We start from the raw sequence: 24,240 nt of genomic DNA, 5'->3' as shown, positions 1-24,240 counted from the left end.
TTTAATGCAAATTTATTAAATTACATCTATTAAATACATCAATACATACAACATTTCATTCACAGAGATTGGAATTGACACAGTAGTGCCCAAAGACATGGGCTGCATACCAGTGAAGTACGTACATAACAACATACAATATGCAGTTTACTTTGGGATTATGATGTTTTAACATAAAACATAAAATCAATAAAAGTCCGTGGGCTTAACACTAAAACCACATAAACACCTACATTTGTTTAATTCCGACACCTCTGAAACAAAAGAGGGGAAAGTTACATATTTTAATGACTTTAAGAATAAAATCATTTTATTAAGTTAAGCTACTTTATTTACTTGAAACTCTGTGTCTCCTTCCTCCTGAATATATGCACCACAAGAGTGAGACTGGCCTGTTGTGGTCCCTCTTGTCTGGGCTCTCCACCTCTAGGTAAGTGCGATCGTGTGACTGATGTTTAAAAAAACTGATTCATGGATGAAATGGAAAGACTGCTGGACTTGCTGTCAGGAGATACGAATTCTAGTCTCAACACTGCTACTAGCTACTGTCTGGCATTGGGCTATTTGTATCATCTTTCTTTCTTTCTTCTTTTTCTTTTTTAGTTTTTTATATCATCTTTCTCAGCCTGGGTTTCTTCATCCTTAAAATGATGTAACTTGGAGCAGACAAATTCTACAGATTGCATCAGTTCTAAAATGCCACGACATTGTCTACTGGCCAAGATCTCAGAGTTACTTTGTATTGGATACTCTCTGAACAAGTGGGAAATGGCATCCACTTCTAGACTGGAAGCCACTGAACTCTTGGCAAGGCCTCCCAGGTTCTTAACGATCAAAAAGAACACACAGAAGTTAATGAAACAATGGCATAATTATAGATTTAGAAAGAACGTAGACATCATTTGATTCCATCCCTCCTCCTACCTCAATGAAGAAATGGCTTCTACAAACCCCCTGAGATAAACCCTTTGCTTGAATATCTCCAGGGACTGAGAAATCAATATCTGGGGATATTCTGGTTTAAGGTAGAAAATTCCTTTGGTTATCAAGCCAGAAATGGAGACTTTGTAACTGCAACTCATTAGCCTTAATTCCTTCCTCCAGGGACACATGGAAGAAGTCTCCTCTTTCCTTTTATATTATCCCATGGGTATTTGATAAAACTTTTTATATCTCCTTCCAGTTCCTCCTCCAGTTATTAAAATGAATACCATTTGCTAAGAAGAGGGTAATTGGATGTGCCTAGTATTATGATTCAAGAAGATAGTATCTTAGCTCTAGATCTGCCATTAACTCCTTGTGTGGCCCTGACAAGTAACTTCTGTCTGGGCTGATATGGTATTTTCTTCCTTAAATGGGATGATGTAAGGGGTTAGGGGGCAAAAGTATCTCAGAGCTTGGGAAGTTGCAAATATGGTTGTTGATGTGGGGCAGGACATTCTTCTTGGGCCCAGCTGCCAATATGATGTAATAGCTGTTAATATCCAGGATAGTGATACACATTAAAAAAAATTCCACTAAAATGGCAAAACATTTCCAGGACTCTGGGCCCTAAGAGAGCAAGAAATCTTAGGGCAAGTGAGTCCTGCATGTGTGTTGCAAGCCCTGAAGAATTAATCCCCAATGTCACAATCATGGAAACGCGACTGGGAAAGGACTGGAAAATACCTTGCAAGAGAATGTTGTCAATGGGCATGCTTTGTGCACAGTTACCCAGTTGAACTTTTATAACCCAGAGGAGTTATTGACTCCTCTTGGGTGGAATTTCCTTTTGGGTGATGTAGCTTAGACTGAAATGGAGCCAAGGGCTTTGGCAAGCCCTGTTAGTGAATTGAACCAAACATTTTTCAGGATGTGAAAAGTGTACCTTTTCACATTCTACTGTAGCTTAGTAAAAAAAATTTAGAAATTTTAGTAGCTTAAGCAATTCTATTCTATCAAATAGACCCAAACCATGCTAGGGTCAAAATGCTAGTGACCCCATGCATTTTGATCATGGTTCCTGTATTTGCTGAGGGACACTGGCTCTTCAATGCACCTCTGGGTCATCCACAAAGTTCTGATATTTTCAAGGGTGTTGCTGGCCAAACTTGAGCCCAGCAGGTAATAACCTCTCTCCACACTTGGCTTAATAATGGATTCTATCATAGAAAACAGTATCTTTATTTTCTTCTATTTATGGAAAACTGTCCTTAGGTAGCTATTTAAAAAAATCACATGCTAAACACAAATCATGTTGTTAATGATCATCCTTCATCAAATGGCACCCATTTTCATGAGAAAATATCCATGTGTCTAAAGTAAGCTAAGCTAATTAACTAGCTAATACAACCAAAATAAATTAAAGGATCTGTAGCAATGGCGGTGCTGAACAGTTAGAATTAACACATCTGAGACTAAAATAATTTATCTTTGTGTCTCCAGGATGAGTAGGTACTCAGTAAATGTTTGTGGAATTGATTTGAATTCAGCCTTTTGAAAGACATTGAACCAGCAAAGCACTTTCCACCTAAATTAACTATTTCCAAAGCATGTAAGCATGCCCCTTCTTCCCTTCTGAACCTTTGAATGCATTCCCATTACTCCTTTTAGGGGACCACCACATAGCCTTAAAAACCATTCTTCCACTTCATTTTAAAAACTAGGGCATAAATATTTACCCTGGAAATAATGCCTGGAACTTGAGTCCTAAAGGACAGGTTTGACTGGGCCTTTCTGAGCAGTAAAAGATAAACCATAGAGCATTTAACCAATTCAGCCAGGAAACCTTGAGCACAATACACTCTTCAGTAAACAAGCTTATGATGGAAACAGAATAACTATATGGTAGGATATTTTCCAGGCCTCGAGTCTTTTAGGATAGTGGAAATTCCAGCTTCTTGAATAAACTTCCCAGTCCACCAGATGGAATTCCAAACAGTGGGCAGGTTTGAAGAGCCTGGACACAAAGGTCCTTTTTAGTGGAGAAGATGAGCAGGCCACTCTGGCCTCTTTCATTGCAAATCCTTCCCCGCCCCCAAGCTGCTTGGTGCTCTCATGCTGATGCAGATGGAGCATTTTATTTTCTTAGTGGGGGTGTTAATTTTTATCATGGAGCCAGTTTAGAGTCATTGATGAAACATTTGTGATCTACCAATAAATACTGTTCTAGGAGTCGGTCAAGGAAACATTTTTTTATCAAGCTGGTTTTATAGTTACTGAGAAACCTTTCCTTTCTGCTTTGAGAAAAGGGTAATTCCTCCATCCGAGATGCCCTTTCCCTGAGTCCATCTGTTGTCCTCCCACCTTCTTTCAGAACTCACTTCCTCTGTGAAGACTCTTCGGAACCAGGTGGAGGTGACCACACCCTTCTCTGTGCATTCACTGAGTCCCGTGATGACTGTTTTGAGAAGCTGAAGGCTTTAGAGTCTTAACCTCCCAACTGAGAAACTGGAAATTAATTTTTATTTAATTGTAATCCAACAAACATAAATCAAGTACTGCTATACCAATCAGCATGCTCAGGAACCCCATCACACACTTCTGTGCCTCTGTAATGTCCTGACAACAAGGAGAAGAGTGATTTCGGTGCCAGGTTTGCCTTCAGACCCATCATGAGGTCTCCCACAGTAGGGAGCGTTTATAATAGAGTCTGAAGCGCTAAAGGTCACTCCCATGTCACACTGATGTGCTCTCAGACTTCACAAATGCTTAAAGTTAACATGTTTCATTCCCATGAACCCATTTGATCATGGGAAACAAATTGGTGGATTCTTGCTTTACAGATAAGTCAACAGAGGCTAAAAGAGCAGAAATGCCCCTTCTACCCTTGACATATCGATGCAGGAAAATGACATAGATTGGAGGATATAAACCCATTGATGTGCAGGAGGGACCACCTCAATGTCCAGCCTCTCCTGATTTGCTAATCCAATATTTAAATCCCTTTGAATATTTTAAGAGAAAAATACCCACATAACACTCTGCATATAAAGTTGTGAATTAAAATCTGAAACTGATCTAGGTTAACTTCTCCAGATTTGGTGATTGACTTTTTTTCCCCTGGGAGAGTAAGTCCATCATCTCTGGGCATAAGTCACATTTGTTGTACAGTTGGTCTAGTTAGGTAGAAATCTGTGTTCAATTTTCTTGAGTGACCTAAATCAGTTGGATATCTTACGTAGTCAGGAGTGCTCCAGATATCTTATGTAACATTGTCAGATAGCATTTTTTTTTTTATGACTTGGAGTTAGTCTTTGGAGCATGTTGAGACACGTTTAACCAGGAGCCATCTAGTGATAAATTCACATAAGTTTTGAGTAGAGTCTGTTTTGTTCTTCATAGTGTCTTCTGAGTAAAGGTAATACCCAGAACATAATAGGTGCTCAAGCAAACTGTGGTGAATAAATGCTATTGTTGTATTTTTGATATGCATGTGGAACTTATACTTGCTTGTTTTTATGCCTATGTGCACAATAAAGAGAAAGGTAGGTTTTGTTATTTGCCACAGAGAGCATCGTGAAAAACAATTTTTCTTTGAGAACATCCATGAAAAATACCAGCTTTTTTCACTTTTTTTAGGCAAGGCATGAAAGTATGTATTTAGGGAATCTGATTAAGGATTTTTCCTTTGAAAGTATTACAGTTTCCTAGGGCTTTGGATTTTATTCAAGGCTCCTGAACTGAAGCAAATGCTTCATAATCAAATTGAACAACAGCTGAGCCTACTGGTGACAGATGTGTAGTAGGAAAGTGTGGAAATGCTTCAAGTAGAGCATCCATTCATTTGGTGTGCAGTGTTCTAATGTTTAGAAACTCACCACTCTTCCAAGCAACCATGATAATATATTTGCTTTCTTCTGCCTTTTTCCAATTAGTATTCTCATCAGGAAGGCATATAAAGTGTGAACTTTTGGGCCCTAAGTTTCATAGCTAAAATACTGTCATAGGTAAAATACTTGGAGAATGCTCCAAGAAAACCTGAGGCTATAATTACACATGAATGAAGAAAATTAGGAACTAGGAGGAGAGGACCTTTACACAATGTCGTCTGCCTTGCCCCTATAGCAAGAAGGCTCCGAAGAAGGTTTTATCTTCTTTTGTGTAATCCACCAAAGAGATGTCACTGACATTCACCATCAGCTTGTCCCCTTCTTGCAAGGAGAACATTGCCCCTAGATAAATGGGTTGGAACCAGTTGCTGCTTATTTCACACACTGTCTTGGTCCCCATGAGGAGTTGGGTGGGCTCGGGGTAGCTGTCTGTTACCTTGGTGATGACCACGATGATGACATCTGGCTTGTTCAGTCGGCTCCCTTGGCTGATTTCACCACACTTGGATGTGGTACCTCGAAATGTGATCTGGGAGTAAACAAAGTAGTCTCCTGACTCTGGGATCACCAGGAATTTGTTGGTGTAGTTCATCCGGTTTTTGATGAAGGCCAAGCCAAGTTTGTGTTCCCAGTCCAGGGCTGGGAACTGATTTTTTAAGGGCTTTGTGGGTGTTTGTCTCACAACTGCAAAGACAAGAGAGAGGATTAATTTGCTTGTGTTAGAACCCGTGAACTTTGCAAAAAGTGTCTCATTTTATTTTTAAAGAGTAAAGTGATTGACTAAAACCAATAGCTAACAAGCTGCTTGAGGAGGATTGAGTGGAAGGTGTGTGAGTAACATTCGTTCAGAGAGTAGCATCTTAGGCCGATGACTCAGGGCAAATTACTTTGCTTCTCTGAGCCTCAGTTTTCTTATCTGACAATTTTAACTTTTACCTGAGTCCTGTGATCCTGGAAAGGAGTGAAGGTTAGGAAATCTCAATCACTCTTTTGGTTTGGGAAATCAGTTTATTGCAAAAACTCACTCCTCCTTCTGTAAATGACATAAGATTGACACATGCCCCCTTGTTTACGTATGACATGGCCAACAAAAGACCTTCCAATTTCCTATTTTTTGCCTCACAAATAATTAGGTGAACTGTTTTATTCCCCACTGATTCATTGGAACAGAATACTTGTTAACTGAACTTTGATTAAGCTTCTCTCCTTTCTCCAGGTCCCCAAACTTGGGCCCACCCTTAGCCTGAGTCAGTGTAAGGTTCTGCTCCTGTCATGCCAACCTTTCTTCCCCTTTCTCTCCACCTATTGTTTTTTTCTAGCTTTGTTTACTCCTGTCTATGAAAGAAAAATCCCTTTAGCCTAACTCTGGAGACACCCGGAGACTTTATGGTCAGAGGATCTCCCTATTGTAATAGTCCTTTCCCTCTGCCACCTTCCTAACCTGCAGTAATCCTTTTGCATAAAGTCTGTTTCCTTACAAAGTCAGGATTTGTTTTTTATATGATATCCCTTTCATTAAAAAAAGGGGGGAGATAATAATACCTGTGGAAAGGATGAAGAGAGATGGTGTGTATAATGCCCTAGTTATTAGGAATATTCTCTAAGTGACATTCACCTTTATTAATCTTTTTGTTTCAGACATGCTCTGCCACAAAGAGAAGACATTTTAGAGAGAGTCAAATGTTTTCTGTCACCCCCCTTTTAACACTGTGGTCCCAAGCCACATGAAACACAGGCAGAAATTAATTTAAAAAATCCACATACAGAGATCCAGAACATTTTGGAAATTCTTCTCTGACATCAACAGGGCCAAAGTAAATAAGCCGATGTAATTGACTTGTGGAGTGGAAGGGACCGGGGCTCTGGGTCGGCTGGACTCCATTCCAATCCTGAGACTCTACAACTCTAGGTTATTAATCAACCATGTAGATTCCTTCTCCTCTCTGAGTCTCAATTTCCTGTCTGTGAACTGGAGATAAAGCTCCCTCCTAGTCATGTTCTGAAGATCTAGTGAATAAAAGAGGCATGGACATTTTCATCACAATGTAAGGCTGGATACAGCATTACTCAATACATACTTATTATTTTTTTTGCCTAAATAAACTAACATCTTTCATTTTTACAGATTAAAAAATAAGCCTATTTCATTTTAGATATTTTTATGTTTCTACATTAACATTATTTACATGTAGAAGTTAAGTAGAACATATGAACTAATGCTTTCATGCAGTATATCTGTTAGCTAAAAACTAATAGAATCGAACTATATTTCAAATAAAATAATCTGCAATAAGCTAGTACTTCTCAGAGAAAATAAAAACATTTTAATCTCCTACAACTAATTTCAAAATCCATAGTAGTCATCATTATGTACTGCCAGCCACAGTTTGGGGACTGGTTATGTTTAAAGAAGCATTTAGCAATCTTTACACCTGGTGGTTGACTGGAATACTGGTTCCTGGATTTTTGTAAAGCATCTTTCCCATTGCTGACTATATTATAGATTTTTTTGCAACTATGATACATGTTCAGAATGTGTGTGGTCTCTCCTGACCCCTGCACTAAGTGATCTCTGGAGAGCTCTGTTGGTTCTTTGCAAAATATGTGAAAGGCATTTTTATTAGTCTTCCATGACAGTCTTTATTCCTTCTTTGTTGGTGATGCAGTAGATTAAAAAAATTTCCTCCCAGATGATACAAAAGCAAGAATTATTTAGCCTGTGGATAAAGCAAGTTCTGTTAAATTACTATGCAATTAGCTGTGTCAACATAGCAGCAAGTCGGAGTTTGGGTAGGAAGTATGTTGTAATGGAAACAGCACAGTTTTGAGAGTTAAGCTCAACTCTCAGCTCTTCTTAGTCATGCCACTTGGGATAAGTGAATTTAGTTGCCCCAGTCTCAGTTTCCCTATCTCACTGGGCTAATAGGCAGATTAAATGAATCATATATGTAAAATGCCTACCATTTTACCAATCCAGAACCTGGATTCCCTCACCAATTTCAACTCCTCCCATTCAATGGGAAGAGAGGTGGACCTCCATACTCAGTTTTTAGGAGTTTTCTGCCCAGCCTGTTCACTGTCACCCATTCTTACAGGTGAGTGTGATGGCATATTGGCATCTCCCTGGTCCTAGTCCTCATGCAGGACTCCCCATGAACAGCTTCCTCTTGAACACATACTAAGACAAATGTGTTGGGCCCAAGGATATTCCCCTGTGGGTTGCAATTTTTTTTACATGTCAGGAGGGTATGCTTGCTTTTTAACTCTAGTTTTTCAATGGGTTTTTAACATCTTTCTGCACTGTTTGGCCTTTTTGTTTGGAGTCTTAGAGGTATATACAACTCCTAAGTGTGAGATGCCAGGCATTTTGACACAACTTGGGGAGCTAGCCAACTGGTGATATTATGAGATTGCTCTTAGTCTCTTCACATCAATGCATATTCTTTGGAAATACCTACCTGAATGTAAATGTCCAACAACTTCATTTTGAATAGGGGACAGATGGACTCAATAAATTGGCAACTCAAGGGATCATTCATCTTTGACGAGATTCAGAATTACGTTTATCTTAGAGTGTGAGGAAAGCCATTTCTGAATGACTGAGTCTGTGAGTGAAAGTGAGAAACAGTAGAGAAAGGAAGAGGGCTGATGGCATCTGTAAGATAATGCCCAAGAGACCTGGGCCTTTGGATCCCTCAAGGAAGAAAGACATCTGAAAGCTGTTGACTGAGAGGAGGAGTCTGTTATCAAGGGGTGTGATTTCCTGTTTGAAGCTACTAGAATGAGTTTTTGCAAACATGCTGAAATAAATATCAGGCCCATGGCCCATTGTCTCCTGGAAAGCACACCAGGGAGAATTACCTGTCAGGTGTGCCCTTGGCTTATCTTCACCAGCTTCAGGAGGTAAGTCTGTAAGGAAAGGAGAAAAATGCTTCATATGAGTCAGGGGGTGACTAAAGTGAATACAACATTTGGAGAGTTGCATGATGCCTGAGAGAAATACGCCTTTTCTCCAGCTTGGTCCAGTTCCCTGTTTAGTGTTTTTGTTTGTTTGTTTCTTTTTCTTTCTTTCTTTCTTTTATTTTTCAGGAACAGGGGAGACTCAGGAGAAAGTCTTAAACACAAATGAATCTTGGCTCTGTGACTTTGGGCAAGTTATCTAACCTATCTCAGACTTCGTTTATTCATTTCTAGATGAGTACATTAATTCCTACCATGGATGGAGAGTGTTCAGAATCATTCCTGGCATACGGTAGGTGCTCAATAAAGCTCACCTTGCCTCTCCTTTCCTCCTACTGCTTCTGTGGGAGCAAATTGGCCTTTTGCCTTCTTCGTGGTCCCCTTAACCATATCCAGTGAGGTATCTGGATGGCTTAACAGAATAGTGTGGGAAGCACTCTGTAGCTTTATGACCTTGACAGGTCCCTTTCCCTTTCTGGTCCTCTGTTTCACTATCAGTTCTCCAGAAGGCCTAAACATTTCCTTTTGGTTTTTAGAGATGATTATATTGGACTAGTGTGTTCTAACTACATTGATAAAGATATCGTTGATGACTAAAAGAAAAAAGTCTTTGTATTCTTTTGATGTGGTAGGCATTGTTCTAATACCTTTATACAAACCCTGGGAGGCAGGTACTATCATAACCATTTTTATAAGTGAGTAAAACGAGACAGAGACAGGTGAAATATTTGCGCAAAGACCATCAATCCACAGGCTCTGCACTTGGTCGTGGCATCAGTTAGCCTTCTTAGTGGCTGGAGAGGCCCCTCACTTCTCCTCTTGGTTTGCATTCCTCTGAATCTCCTACATACCAGAACTATTAGATATGTTTTTGTTTCCCACAAGAAAAGGCATCAAATATAAACATACTTACAAACTCGCTGATGTGAAGGTTCTAATTCCTGTCCTTTTGGAGTCTGTTGGGAAAGAAAGATATGGTTCAGACCATCTGTGCTCCTTTTGACACCAGTATCCACACAGTTGCCCAAAGCATTGATATGATGCTGCCGCTATCCCACCTGGGTACTTGGAGCTGAAGGAAATGGAAATGAGGATATTTGTTGATGGGAATCTTGCTTCCCTTTCCTCCTCCGGCACCCTAATGACCTTTCTCTCTCTTATCCTTGTCTCTGAAACTCAATTTACAGGTTCTGTCCTGAGAGCTTTTCCTGTTCTATTCTAGGGCACTCTAACATCTTGTCAATGGTTCTATTATTATTTGAACAAATCATGGTACTTGCTTCATTTTTTTCCACCACAATTTAAAAATTATAACTACTTAAAAAGTGATACAGAAAAAGAAGTAATTACTGTGATCTCCTTCTCCTCAGTGTATTCAATTCTTGCTTCCTTGTAATGCATGATAACTTTTTCTTCATTGTAATCCTAGTTTGTGAGCCATTTCAGATACCACGTGGTAATGGGAGACTAACTGCTTTGGAGGCAGGCAGACCTGGACTTGAATCCTAATTCCACCATTTATTAACAATATAATCTTGAGCACTGGCTAATGAAGCTCAGTGGATTGAGCATGGGCCTGCTATCCAAAGGGTCACCAGTTCGATTCCTAGTCAGGTCACATGCCTGGGTTGTGGGCCAGGTCCCCAGTAGGGGGCATGCAAGAGGCAACCACACATTGATGTTTCTCTCCCTCTCTTCCTCCCTCCCTTTCCCTCTCTAAAACTAAATAAATAAAATCTTTAAAAAAATGAAACAAAACAAAACAATATAATCTTGAACAAGACACTTCTGTCCTCTGAGCTTTGGTGTCCTCATTTGTAAAATGGGAATAATAACATCCATTGTCCTAGAGCAGGGGTGTCAGACTCATTTTCACTGGGGACCACATCAGCCTCATGGTTGCCTTCAAAGGGATGAATATAATTTTAAGACTGTATAAATGTAAGTATTCCTTAGCAGTTAAGCGAGAGCTCAGCACTGCCGCCGGGTAGAAACAAGGTGCCAGGCCAGATAAAACAAGTTGGAGAGCCGGATTTAGCCTGCAGGCCTTGTGTTTGCCACCTGTGCCCTAGATAACTCCGTGGTTTGAAATGAGGATCAACTCAGATGAACAAAATAAACTTAACAAAATAGAAACCGACTCATAGATACAGAGACTAGAGTGAGAGCTGTCAGAGGGGAGGGCAGTTGGAAGGCTGGGTGAAAAAGGTGAAGGAATTAAGCAAAAAAACCCAAAACCCAAACCAAACTCAGGGATACAAACAACAGTATCGTGATTTACCACAGAGAAAGAGAGGTGGTGGGAAGTAGGAGAGGGTATAGGAGAGATAACTGGTGATGGAAGGAGACTTGACATTGGATGGTAAACACACAATACAACATACAGATGGTGTATTATAGAATTGTACACTCAAGTGTCATCCCAATAAATTCAATTAAAAAAAAAGAAAATGTATAAGTTCAAAGAAGGCATGGAAACTGAGGGAATCACCACTTACATGCCAGAATAGAAAGCTTAGGAGCAAAACTAAGCCCTTAGCTTAGGAATACAATCACCATCTTATATTTTATAATGTTTCCAAAGAAACTTCTCTGATACGATTTTGACTCAACCCAGAGTCTTCTCATTTGGTTTTCATAATTGCGCAGTGACACGAGAGTTACCATTGGTAATTACCATTTGACTCAGATCCCGGCCTGCAGGATCCGGTGTTGTGGCTGCAATATACAAATATACATGGACTACAGAAATCCTGTGGAGAAAAAGGGATGGCATGGCCACTCTCTAAATGAGAGAGGGTGAGAGGTCTAGAGAGGAGAGCCCAAGAGAGACGGCCGACCCCCACCTGGACAGGCTTTTATTGCTTTTCTGGGCACATTACATGGAGGATGGTCCTCATTTACTATGCACAGGTTCACCACAGGTGATTACCTTTTAAGGACAACAAAGGACAGAATACTGCTAATTACTTCAAAGAGAAGGATGTTACAGCTTGAGGGGGAAACAGCTCACACTCCATACTTGGGTGGTTTAGCACAGATTTTAGGAAGATGAAGATACTCAGTAAACACTTGCTGCCTCAATTCAGGGTGAGGGAGTTTTAGCTAGAGCAAGTCTCATAGTGGTCTAGGTACAATGCAGGCCTGATTTCCCACAGGAGAACCTATCCATGGACGTTGGTCCTGCCCGCCAACCTCGCTCCCCACTGGCTTTTCCAAGTGGGGGCTGAGCCACATTTCCCATGTGTGGAACAGTTCCCCATAACCATTGGCAATTCTCATGTCACTGTGGACACTTGATCAGTTTTACATTTTAAAACCTGAGTGTATGTGTGAGTGTGTACCTGTGAATTAAGAATTGTGTCTGTGTGAGTATAAGAGAAGGCAGCTCCATTGGTGGGAAAGAGTGTTTTTGCACCTCTGTATCTACATGTCTGTAGTGTGGTGTCCTGTGCATTTCTGAGCCTAGGTCTGTGAACAGTTCTGTGATAATAGTGATTCTGTTAGAACCCAGATGGTCAGGCTCTTTTTACTCCTAAGCCATGTGACCTAACCTCTACTGGAAGCCCTCCTGAGGACAAAGATCTTGTCTTTGATTGACAAGCTGACCTCATGGTCTCTCCAGCTCCCTCTTCTCTGCTGTTGCTGATACCTCCTCTTCTTCCCCTAAGTTACCAGCCCTAAAATTTGCTTATTTCTTCCTCCACAAACCCAAACTGTCATTTCTATTTTGCAGTTTTTCTCTGTCTTAAATTCACTCCAGACCTCAGCATGGTGCTTGCCTGCATTCTTCCAGGAAGCTCCTAACAGGTCTGTCCTGCATCTGGTTTCTTCTTTTCTCTAATCCATCTCCTAGCCTGCTTTCACAGGGCTTTTTCTAAAGCATCACTTTATCAAGACAATTATCTTGACATTCAAAATCCCAATTTATCATCCTAGTCCCTGAGGTGGGGGCATCAGGGGAAATTACCCCTGACCTGAATCTTACAGGCCCCACAGGTCTTAGCCAGGTGATAAAAGGCAATAACCATTTCCAACAAGGCCAGCAGCTTGTGCACGAGTAAGGAGGCCCAATAGCGCATGGGAGCAGTTGGGAAACCGCAGGGCTTTCTGCTTCCAGGTGAATACACTACTATACATTTAGCATAGGGTCATGAGTACAGTGGTCTTTGAAAACCAAAACCAAATGATATGACTACTTGTCCAGCATCAGTAACTTTGATGGGCTCAGGAGGTGGAGAAGCACCCTAAAAATGAGCTTATTTTGTAACCTGTTTCCTTACTTGCTATTGACAGAGCTGATGAAGAATCAGTCCTTTGGCAAGGCAGAAAACTGAAGGTGGGGTTCTCAGAACTGGGGAGAGCTTGGTTGCATCCCCTTGTGTAGGGAATGGTACTCACCCTGATTAGTCTTCTCTGACTCATTTATTCTGCTAAGAAATCTTCTTGAATATCCTGCTTATTTTTGGCTAAGCAGACATTCAGCTAAGAGTTTGGAGCATTCCTTTTGGCTCATAATCCCCTTGTCATTAGCATGAATTTGGGATGTGAGCACATTTCCCTTTTGCTCTGCTGGATTTCTCTAACTTGGGCCTTGAATGCCACTAAATATCTGGAAGCTGTGATAGTGCCAGTTGGCAGATGGTGAAGAACACAGTATTCCCAGTCTCCAAGAAGAACATCAGCTGGGACTCTTTTTCCAAGAACAATATCTAAAGCTTTCCATTGCTGTTTCTCTTAGTAATGACTTTATCACGAGAGGAAGATTATTGCAACAGGAAGCAAGAGTGAATGAAGAGAAGATTAGATAGGAGGAAATAGTACTATAGTTTATTTGGGGAAAGGTTCATGCATTTGAGTTGGCTCAATGTCTGCTCTCCGGTTGGTTGCTGGCAACACCAGGACAATAAAACGTCTATTCTGAGATCTTCCTGCCAATGTTTTCCTCTAGGACTTTTATGGTGTTACGACTTATATTTAAGTCTTTCATCCATCTTGAATTTATTTTTGTGTATGGCGTAAGTTGGTGATCGAGTTTCATTTTTTTTCACATAGCTGTCCAGATCTCCCAACACCATTTGTTGGAGAGGCTGTTTTTGCTCCATTTTATGCTCCTGCCTCCTTTGTCAAATATTAATTGACCGTAAAGACTTGAGTTTATTTCTGGGCTCTCTGTTCTGTTCCATTGGTCTATGTGCCTGTTTTTATGCCAGTACCAGGCTGTTTTGATTACAGTGGCCTTGTAATACAGTTTGATATCCAGTATTGTGATCCCTCCTGCTTTGTTCTTCTTTCTCAAAATTGCTGCAGCTATTCGGGTCATTTATGGTTCCATATAAATTTCTGAAGTGTTTGTTCTATGTCTGTGAAATATGTCATAGGTACTTTAATAGGAATTGCATTGAATCTATAAATTGCTTTGGGTAGTATGGCCATTTTGATGATGTTAATTCTTCCAATCCGTGAGCATGTACTGGAAGCAACCTAAGTGCCCATCAGCAAATGAGTGGATCAAAAAACTGGTATGTTTACACAATGGAATTCTATGCAGCAGAGAGAAAGAAGGAGCTTATAACCCTTTGCAACGGCATGGATGGAACTGGAGAGTATTATGCTAAGTGAAATAAGCCAGACGGTGAGGGACAAATACCATATGATCTCATCTTTAACTGGAACATAATCAACAAAAGAAAAAAGCAAACAAAATATAACCAGAGACACTGAAGTTAAGAACAGTGTAACAATAGCCAGAGGGGAGTGGGGAGGGGATAGTGGGGAGAGGGGTCTACAGGAGCTACTATAAAGGACACAAGGACAAAATCAAGGGGGAGGGTAGAGGTGGGGGAGGGAGGTGGGATTGGCTGTGGTGGGGTGGAGGGATGGGGAGAAAAGGCAGACAATTGTAACTGAGTAAAAATAAAAAATAAATTAAAAAATATAAAACGTCTATTGTTGTCTAACCCTGACTCATCTCCATTGCTTCTGGGTTACTCTGGGGCACCCAGGAGATGGTGGCTCCTGAAGGTCAGTGCAACATTGGCTTCCAAATCCAAATAGACACAATATTCAAGAGCACGCCAGAAGAATCTGATTTATTTCCCCCTGAGAATGCCTTCTCAAACCCCTGGCTGAGAACCAGGATCCTATTTTATTTTCCCTCCTAAGCATTTATCACTTCCTGAAGTGATATTACTTATATGTGTATTTATTGCTTTTCTCTCTCGAGTAGAATTCAAGCTGTATGCAGGCAAGGACCTGGTCTGTCTTGCTCATCACTATATTCCCAGTGCCTCAGTCAGTGCCTGCCACCTCTGCAGGATTATCCAATCAGCAAAATACACTGATGCTTGGGCATCAGAAAGACAAGCAGAAAAGAGAACAGAGGATGGAGTAAGGTTAAATTTCAGTGACTTTAGCCAGAGTTTTGCAATTCAAAAAACTAGGAAAGAGAATTTTTTATTTTACAATGCATATAAAGTTTTGAGTTTTTGTTTAGATAAAAAGAATTTAATTATGTAGAGGTGGGTAGCCAAAATCTTTTAGGCCTGGAGCCTCTAGAGATATTCATCAGGCTCTGCTTGGAGCAGTCATGGCTCTAGAAATGTTTCTTGAAATTTGGGAGCTTTGATCAGAAGTCAGAGCCAGAAAAGGCCATAGTGTATGCCCACAGGCATACATGTTCATGGGATGGTGGAAGCCTGCTACCACCAGCATGTATTAGCCTGAGCAAAACAAGTGGGGCTTACCCCTTAGTTCCTATAGATCATGGAATCTTCATTCTCATTTCCATTCCTTTCTTTGTTTATTCTCAATTTTTAGGGGGTGGGATATGTTGATTGGTAATCCCTGACTGAAACTATCCATGACCTATTTCCTGTAGGCATTTTTTGGGATTACTCTAATCCTTCATATAGGAAAGGAGGAGGATGGAGTAAAGGAGGAGACTACCATCTGGTTGAGTGCTTGCTGGGTGCCAGGTCCTGTGTTGGGGGTTTATGTGTGTTCCTCATCTGATACTCCAGTTACTCTCAAGGGAACATATTACCTTTTCATAGTCTTTGTAAGCCAAAGGCCAAACAGTAAATGGAGGGTCTGGGATCTGGACATTTAGGCCAAGTGTAGACCCTGGCACATAGCGAGAGCCCCATGTACATTAGCTGAGTACATACAGTGGAAGATAGAACCTGAAGCAAGATGGTCTTTGAGATGATCTTCTTGGTATATTCCTCCAAAAATCCCTTCAGTGTGTTTTAACTAATGACCCATTTAGTCTTTCTCCCATATTCTATAGTGTCTCTCTAGTATATTTATAAACAGGAAGAGAGATCCATTGCTTGCCCACAGTTGCAAACGCTAAAGTGTTTTATGACCCATAATATCCTTCCAGCACCTGTAGGAGAAAGACACAGACATTTGCCTCTTTGTCTTTTCCTCTTACTTACCTCAGTTTGTACTTGCACAAGGATAAATCCACCTAGAAATGTTTTATTCCAAAGCCATTCCATTTCATCATCTGCTAAGGTGTGGTAGACAGGCTTTAATTTCCAGGCAACATTCAGAGTGGTGCAAAGCAAAGACTATGGTGTTTCCAGAAGAGCAAATGTGGAAATCCCAGCTGCCTTATTTCCTGGTGGTCTGACTTTTGCGTGTTACCTGATCTCAGTGAGACTGTTTCCTCATCAATCAAAGCAGACAATGATTCTTTCTCCCTGGACTATTGTGATGGCTAAGAAAGACCATCCAATTTGTTGGTAGATATCCAATGCATTTTCCTCCTTTCTTCTGGGCTCAATAAATGCTTGTGGCGTATGTTGTTGGTTCTATAGAGCTTCCCATTGGTTTCATCGTTTAGTGATAAACAGAAGCCACTCCGTGTCTCTTTGTGGCAGATTGGGATCCTTTAGGAGCTCTGGAAGGCTTCCTCAGTACCCAGTTTGCTTTTGAACTTCTGCCCTTTCAGAATGCAAAGGGGTTGAGGGAATGGAATATACACTCCACACATTTCAAAACCTAAGCTAGTTGCTGCTGTCAGCTGTGAGGATGACCTCTTGCGGCCTTTGCCCTGCTGCAGCCGGGCATCGTGTGGTCTGTCAGGTGAGACTGCTGGGCACTGACTGATGCATGTGTGGACTAACCGGTGAACAAAGGGATCCTGGAATCCCAAGCTAGAAGCTGCAACAGATATTTGGGATTCACACCCACAGCTCACTTTCCCTCCCTTCCTTTGTACTTGCACAGCTCACCTACACAACCTTTGCCCTTTGCCCACAGCCTGACCTTTGGAGTAAATTGGGCTTCTCTTCCAGCATGCCAGGACTTCCTGAGGCTACAGTAGGGGCAACTGAGCACTCCAAGTTTTGCAATTTACAAAGCACTTTTATCTCAGCTGTTTGTTTCCTCTAGACAACTCTGAAGGGGATTATTATGATTGCCCTCAGAGGAAACAGCTTGAATGATATAAAAGGGCTCATCCAAGGTGGAGTGGGTAGAGGAATAATGTCTTTTGAACATCTACTTAACAGCAATCACTTTTTGGACATCTCCTTGCAGAACTCTCAGCACAGTGCTATGAAGACAGCATGTTAACCTTCCCATTTTATAGACAGGGAGTGTGTAAGGCTTAGGGAGGTCAGCTACTTGTGCCTCCTTCCATCCCTCTCTCCATTCAGCAACATTTAATGAGTGCCTTCTGTGTGCCAGGTACAGCTAGGTGCTCTCAGGGGAGGAAGGAGACTAGCATTTATTGAGCACTTAACTATGTGACAGGCACATTTCAGGTGTCATTGCTAAATCCTCCCGACCACCCCGGGGGACAAATAATTTGTTGGCATATACCCAGCAGCAGACTCCCATAGTGTTTAGGAGGAATGTGTATGGTAGATTTGAACCCCAGTGTCCCACTCTAACTGTAGGACTGGGCACATGGCTTAGTTTTACTAAGCCTCAGTTTCATCATCTCTAAAGTGGAGATTACAGTAGAACTCTTCTCATTGTGAGATTTCAAGGATTGACAGAGAAGACACATGTGGTAGTAACAGCAAATATGTGTCACATGTGTTTGTACTGGACACCACACTAAGGACTTTATAGATGCGATCTCATTGTTCTTCTCAAAACCCTAAATATGAAAAAGCTTAGAATGGAGTCTGGTATATAATAAATTATTAATAGGGTCACAAATGTGATGTGGTGGAGCCATGACTTTCCCTCAGTCTGTGTCACTCTGAAGCCTGAGTGGGCATCACTATGGGGTCCTCTTCTGGGAGGAGATGAAGGGGCCTCAGGGAAATGTGTGTGTGGGAAGGAATAGGGTTACAGGGAACAAGGGCTCTGCAGGGATTTTCAAGAAGGGGTGGCAGTGAGGTTGGAGGGAACTGAAGAGAACTTGGGGAGAGTGTATACAGATGTTTCTAGAAGTAGGACCTGGGAGGGAAGGCCAGGAGGAGGACACTGGTACAGCTCTGGGAAACGGTGCCTCATATGGTGACCCTGACTATTCATTGCAGAGTACTGGTACCCAGTCTGCGGCAGGCTTGGGGCTGAGCCAGTGTGGTGCATTCTGTTATGCCTGGGGCACAGTGTCAGGAGATGGAGGTCTGGCCTATAGACCCCTCCTGAGGACAGAGGAAGCCAAGGACCTAAAGAAGGCCCAGGCCACGGTCAAGTGCAGGTGGGTCAAGAATGGATTAGAGTATGGGTGGAGGGGGCAGGACAGGGTAGAGAAGGAGGCATGGAGATAGCTCGCAAATACCAGGCACCAAGAAAAGCCCTCCAACGTCCAAACCTGCTCTCTGGCCTGGCAATGGCAAATTCCAGAACAGGTGGAGAAGTTATTTCCTATGATGTAATTTCCACGAACAGGGAAATTCCCTAATTACCATTTAATAACCTGCTACCTTCTGCCAGACACTATAAGTAGTATTTTGTTTTTAATTATCCCTATTTCATACATAAAGAAGCTGAGGCCCAGAAAAGTTAGGTAACATGGCTAAGAAGTGGCTAGGTCAGAATTCAAACTGGGTTTGAACTTCTAACCCATTATTTTTCTAAGATGCAAATCTACTTAACATTCTCTAGGAGTTTAAATACCCTAAGATATTTTACCGCATCTTTTTTTTTTTTTTTGTATAGGTAACATATACATTTTGTACACAAGAGTATATGTTTAAAAATGTCTCTGCCTTTCCCTTGTCGCCCAGCCACCTGGTTTCCCCACCTGGACAGAGCAGAGTCATCAGCCTCTTTTGTCCTCTTCCTGAGATAGTCTGTGCCTTTATAAACACATTCATATATGTGAACATGTATTATGTTTTCAGAAAACTAAATGTTCCATATTCTATCTGCTATTATGTCCTTTGCTTTTTTCCCCTTAATAATATATCTTAGAGAAATTCTCCCTCCTTATATATAGAGATGCCTCATTAAAAACAAACAAACAGACAAAGGAAAAATCAGTGGCAGTTGCAGCTTTCCATTGCATGGAAGGACCACGATGTATTTAATTAATGCCATATTTATGGACATGTCACCTAAAGGCATTTATCTCAAAACTTTTCACATGTAATTTTGGTTTCTGCTCTGCAACTTAACTGGGTAATGAGTTTGTCACATCAAATCTTTCCTTACATAACCAACCCCTGAAGGAAGAATCCAGTTAAAAAAAAAAATATATATATACACACACACACATTTTACACATCCTGGTAACTGTTTCATTGCTGTTCATAAAAACCTGCAACATGCCTCCAGTTGCTGTTCCTTTTCCAATCTCTGATTTGGGGGCCTAGCCAGAATGGAGTCAGTCCTGTTTGCTTGTACAATGAAGGCCAAGTAACTGTAGAAATAGAATCTAGGTTTGGTTCTGTCCCCCCCCCCCCCCCCCCGCCCCGATCTGTTCTATGACCCTGAACTTTTTCTTCCCATCTCTGGTCCTCTGTTTCTTCAATTGTAAAACAAGGAGATAGGACTAGATCAAGGGTCAGCAAGGGCCCTCTAGAGGGCTACACAGTAAACATTAACTTGAAAGACAATATAGTCACTGTCACAATTACCCAAGTCTGCTTTTGTAGCATGAAAACAGCCACAGACTGTGTGTAAGTGAATGAGCATGGCTGTGTTCCAGTAAAACTTTATATACAAAAACGGGAAGTGGGTAAAATTTGGCTGACCCCGGGACTAAGAGCATATCCATTTCTTAGTTTCTATAAATCTGTGAAGAGCTCTCCTCTTCTACTTAGGGGAAGGAAAGGGGCAAACACCCACGTAGTGCCTGCATTGCCAGGCACTCACTGGGGGCCGTGCAGCACTTGGAATCCTCATAGCACTTCAGTCGGGTAGGCAATATGGGAAAACTGAAACTCAGAGAGGTTGTGAACTTTGCTCACTCTTTTCCTCTTGAGCCCCTTTGAGCCCTTTTTCTTAAGTCTTGATGCTTTTTTATGTGGGATTAGAAAAGATTCTTAACAATGCCAACCTCCTGTGGTCGTTCTAAAGATGGAAAGAAGTCCCTTAGAGCAGTCCTGGCAGAGGGAACAGACATTTGGAGCTCTGGGGAACAGAGGGAAGGTAGGGTGGCTGGAGGCCAGTGATGGGGGCAGGGCAGGGGAGGGAGAGTGGTACAAGATGAGGCCACAGAGGCAGGGCCATGGCGCAATCCAATGAAAGTGTTCAAAGAATCATTTTGACTCCTGAGTGGAGAATTAAGCCCAGGCTTTGTCTTTACAGAATTTCGTGTTTTACATGAGGGTGATCCATTCATTCATCTATAAAAAGGGTGGATGGAAAGAGCTTTCCATGATCATAAAGCTTGATTGTGAGTGGACATAGACAGGTGAGGAGGCAACATGGAAATCAAAAGAGGCCTGGATTTGCCCACATAGAGACTTGGCTTTGTGACCTTGAGCATTCACACAGATTCTCGCTTCAAGTTCCTCATCTGCCAAATGGGACTGCTCACCCTCCTCACTGCAGTTCTGGGGTGCTGTAAAAGTCTGGTTGGATCATCTTTGTGGGAGTTAATATCGTGTTGTTATTATTGTTATTATCATCATTGGCTTATCTCCTGCTGCTGGGCTTGCTCCTCAAGGCCTTGAATATATTGGAAGAGCAGGATGACCCTGCTTTACTTCTCCTTGTGTTAGAATGGATTGCTTTGGGCCTGGGGCATTATAGATCCTTTGAAGACAAGATAGGCCATTTTTTTCTTCAGTGACCTGGGAGCTGTCTCCCTGAGATGTGAGGGGCAGTCTGACACAATGGAGGGAGCACTGAGCAGGAGGTCAGATGGTCTGGTTTGCAGCTGTAAGCTTAAGAGCCTTAAACGGCCTTGTTATCTCCAACAGAGTCTGTGGCCTGGACCTCAGACCATACTGACTTCCTTCCCTCCTCCAGAAGCCTTCCCCTGAACCCCCTCCACCCCCAAGGCTGGGCTAGGAGAACATCTGGAGTTACACACCACATAACCTATTTTCTTGTCACACATCAGACTTGGAGCTCCCTAAGACCAAGATCTCTTGGTAGTTGTCTGGTGTGAGGCATAGAGTGACAATTGCATCACAATACGTGTGTGAGCGTAGTTCTTCCCGTTGGCAAAGTATGAACTGCCCCTGCACATGACGTATTGGTGCTGTTGAAGTATTGATAGTAATATCTGCTTTTGGTAGAAAAGAAACAGGCTCAAAAAAAAAAAATGAAGCCACGTGTCTATTTTCACAAGGCCAGAGTTGTCTGAGCAGAGAATCAAACTTAGGTTTCTAAGAGCCACGACATTTCACTGTTATGTCCACACCCACCCAAGCTCTACTCTGTGACCTGGTTTTTCCCTCCTTGAATCCCATTTTCTTTAGTCTCCTCGAAGCTGCTTATTGTCTGTTGGCCGCTCTGATCCACTGTTCTTTGCCCTTCCTGTACCCTTCCAGGGTGACCTCTGGGCACACTTGCCCCCTGGGAGCAGAGTGGCCTCAGTAGCCCCTCCCCCTACCTCCTTCTTCCCTGCTGTTTTGGCAGACTACTGGCTTTCCTTTACTCAGACAGCAGCTCCTCGAGGCACGCCCTTTCCTTCATGTGTTAGGTCCTTTGGGTTTCTCTAAATCTCTCCCCTCCTTTTGCTCCTTAATGCCAAGGTTGGTGACTTGTCTCTCTCTGTTGCTCTTCCTCAGGATGCTTCCAGCCCTGGAGGTTTTCTTTAATCTGTCTGAATCTCAGCAAATAGACTCTTCTTTGAACCCATTTTCAGTTCTTTACACATTCTTCTTTAAACTCTCTTCTTTGAATGGGCCAGCTGTTTCTTTTCAGGACCCCAATTGCTGCATGTGCCCCAGCCTCACCCCCATTTCCCTTTGTGTTGTTTCTGATGCACCAAGAAAGTACATCTACTGGCCAAACCATAGCTCCAAATGTCCTCACATGTCCACTCTTCAGGGAGACTGGTTTAACTAAAACAAAATGCTGTTTTAGACTTTTCATCCCTTGTGCACCTCCAGTGGGGCAGGCACCCAGCTTGGTCCTCATGGGCTTCTTGTCTAGAGACAGCTCCCATCTCAAACTCCTTTCCTGACTGGGTAAGTCACTGGGCTCCTCTGCAGTGGGCGTGGTATTCCATCTAATTGCCTTCTAGATCAACATAAGTGTTCTCTGGCTTCTGACAACATAGGGCATCTCAGACATGGTTTTGAGCAGAGGGAGTGTTTCCTTTCAGAAGGCGGGAGAGCATGGATTACTGGAGTCACTCAACTCCTCATTGAGAACAACTGACTCTTTCTGGCTAAAGATGTCAGAGTCCCAGAGCATCAACTGGATGCTGTAGTTTGGCTTCCCAGGAAGCAGCACCATGCTGATCTTGGGGTCACAGCCTGAGCTCTCATGCCCTGCAGTGCTCCTCTAACATAAACAGCATTTCCGGTGGCCTGCGTCGTTCTACATTTTGTGAACCGTGGCATGTGGCCTGGGAGGCAGCTGCCTGAATCACACACAGTCTGTTTGCTGACCCTGATGGGGTGGTGAGAGTTACACGTTGGCTTCAACTTGCTCTCTGTGTCTCCGCTCTGAAGTTGGCCAGCACTGCTTGGAAGCCAGGTTTCCAATTAAACCAACTGAAAAGCCTGTTTACGCCTATGGAATGTAATACTTTGGACTGAAATTAAATCAGTCATCAACAGGTTATGCAAGAGCATTTTTAAAAAGGGGTATTACTTGAAAGGCACATTCTTTAGGCTTTAAGGTTTTTGATGTTCCTATTTCAGAATTGTAAGTTTTGACACCCGTAACCCCTCATCATTTTCCTTAGATCATATATATGTGTATATATATACACATACATTTATATATGTATAATATATAAATATACATACAGTTGTATATGTATATACATACACATATATGCATATAAATGTGTGTGTGTGTGTTTATTTACTTATTTGACTAAGGTCCTCCCGACCCCACTTACCCCCACCTCCAGCAAGACATGAATGATAGATAATCTGGCAGGCAATTCTTTCTGGATCATTGAAAAAGAACTGTTCTAAACCCAAGTAAGGGGGTTGATTAAATAAATTATTGCACATAGATATATAGGAATATAATACAACCATCTCTATCTTTATGCTGCTGTAAATTTAGTAAGACTAAATTCAATGATAACATATTAAGACACTTAAAATAATCCCATCTTATTAAAAAACATGAAATGATGTACCCCCAAATGTTAACATTTTAGAGTGGTTACCTCTCTGGGGTTATGGGTAATGATAATTATCTTCTTTTCTTAATCTGTGCTTCCCAAATTTTTCAATGGTCATTTGTTAGTTATGTAATTTAAAGAGGTTTATTTATTTATTTATTTACTTACTTACTTATTTAAAGGAAAGGCACTTTCCCAACTTATCAGTGTACTGTGATTATAATTATCTATAAATATGGTTTGGTTGCCATATAAACATAAAAAGGGACAATTCATTCCCTGGAAATATTGAGAACAAACATCACATTGGGCCTCCCCACCCTCACAGTCTGCATTTCCTTTGTATGTTTGAAGCCGGGAAGAAAAGGAGGGTGATGGATTGGGGAGCTCTGTCCAGGGTTGCATTAGCTTGCAGATGCCCACAGAGGGTCCACTGATCCCCCAGGGCAGCTCAAAGTCCTGCTTACCTGGAACACACAGGCCTCTCCTTGGGCTCTGAGCTGGCCAACGAGCAGGTAGGTGGTGAGTCCTGCCAGGATGGGGAGTGACACCAGGCAACAGGTGAGAGCCCAACGGGTGCTGCTGCTCCTGGCTCTGGCCTTGGGCCTGCAGCTGTCGTCCTCGGGCAGCATTTCCACGCTGGCTGTTTCCCCAAAACCCAGCCCCAGATCCTCTGCCATGTTCCTGCTGGTCTGGAGACAGATCTGACTCTGGGTAGAGAGACCCCCCCATTAAATAGAAGACCAGCTCTCACAGTGGGTGAATTAATCACTGCCTACTCCTCCCCCTGGC

General features: G+C 42.1%; 1 protein-coding gene across 1 annotated transcript; it reads right to left on the bottom strand.

Annotated features, from left to right (window-relative positions):
- On the bottom strand, positions 1-24,240 carry TNFSF15 (TNF superfamily member 15). Its single transcript, XM_024562469.3, has 4 exons — positions 23,916-24,240; positions 9,685-9,727; positions 8,673-8,720; positions 1-5,495 (listed from the first exon to the last, which is right to left on the bottom strand). The coding sequence occupies exons 1-4, from the start codon at positions 24,126-24,128 to the stop codon at positions 5,041-5,043; spliced, it is 759 nt and encodes a 252-aa protein (XP_024418237.1). The 5' UTR covers positions 24,129-24,240; the 3' UTR covers positions 1-5,040.

This window comes from Desmodus rotundus, chromosome 1, assembly GCF_022682495.2.
Source record: "Desmodus rotundus isolate HL8 chromosome 1, HLdesRot8A.1, whole genome shotgun sequence".
Taxonomy (NCBI): Eukaryota; Metazoa; Chordata; class Mammalia; order Chiroptera; family Phyllostomidae; genus Desmodus; species Desmodus rotundus.
This window is presented reverse-complemented; position numbering and strand designations above follow the sequence as displayed.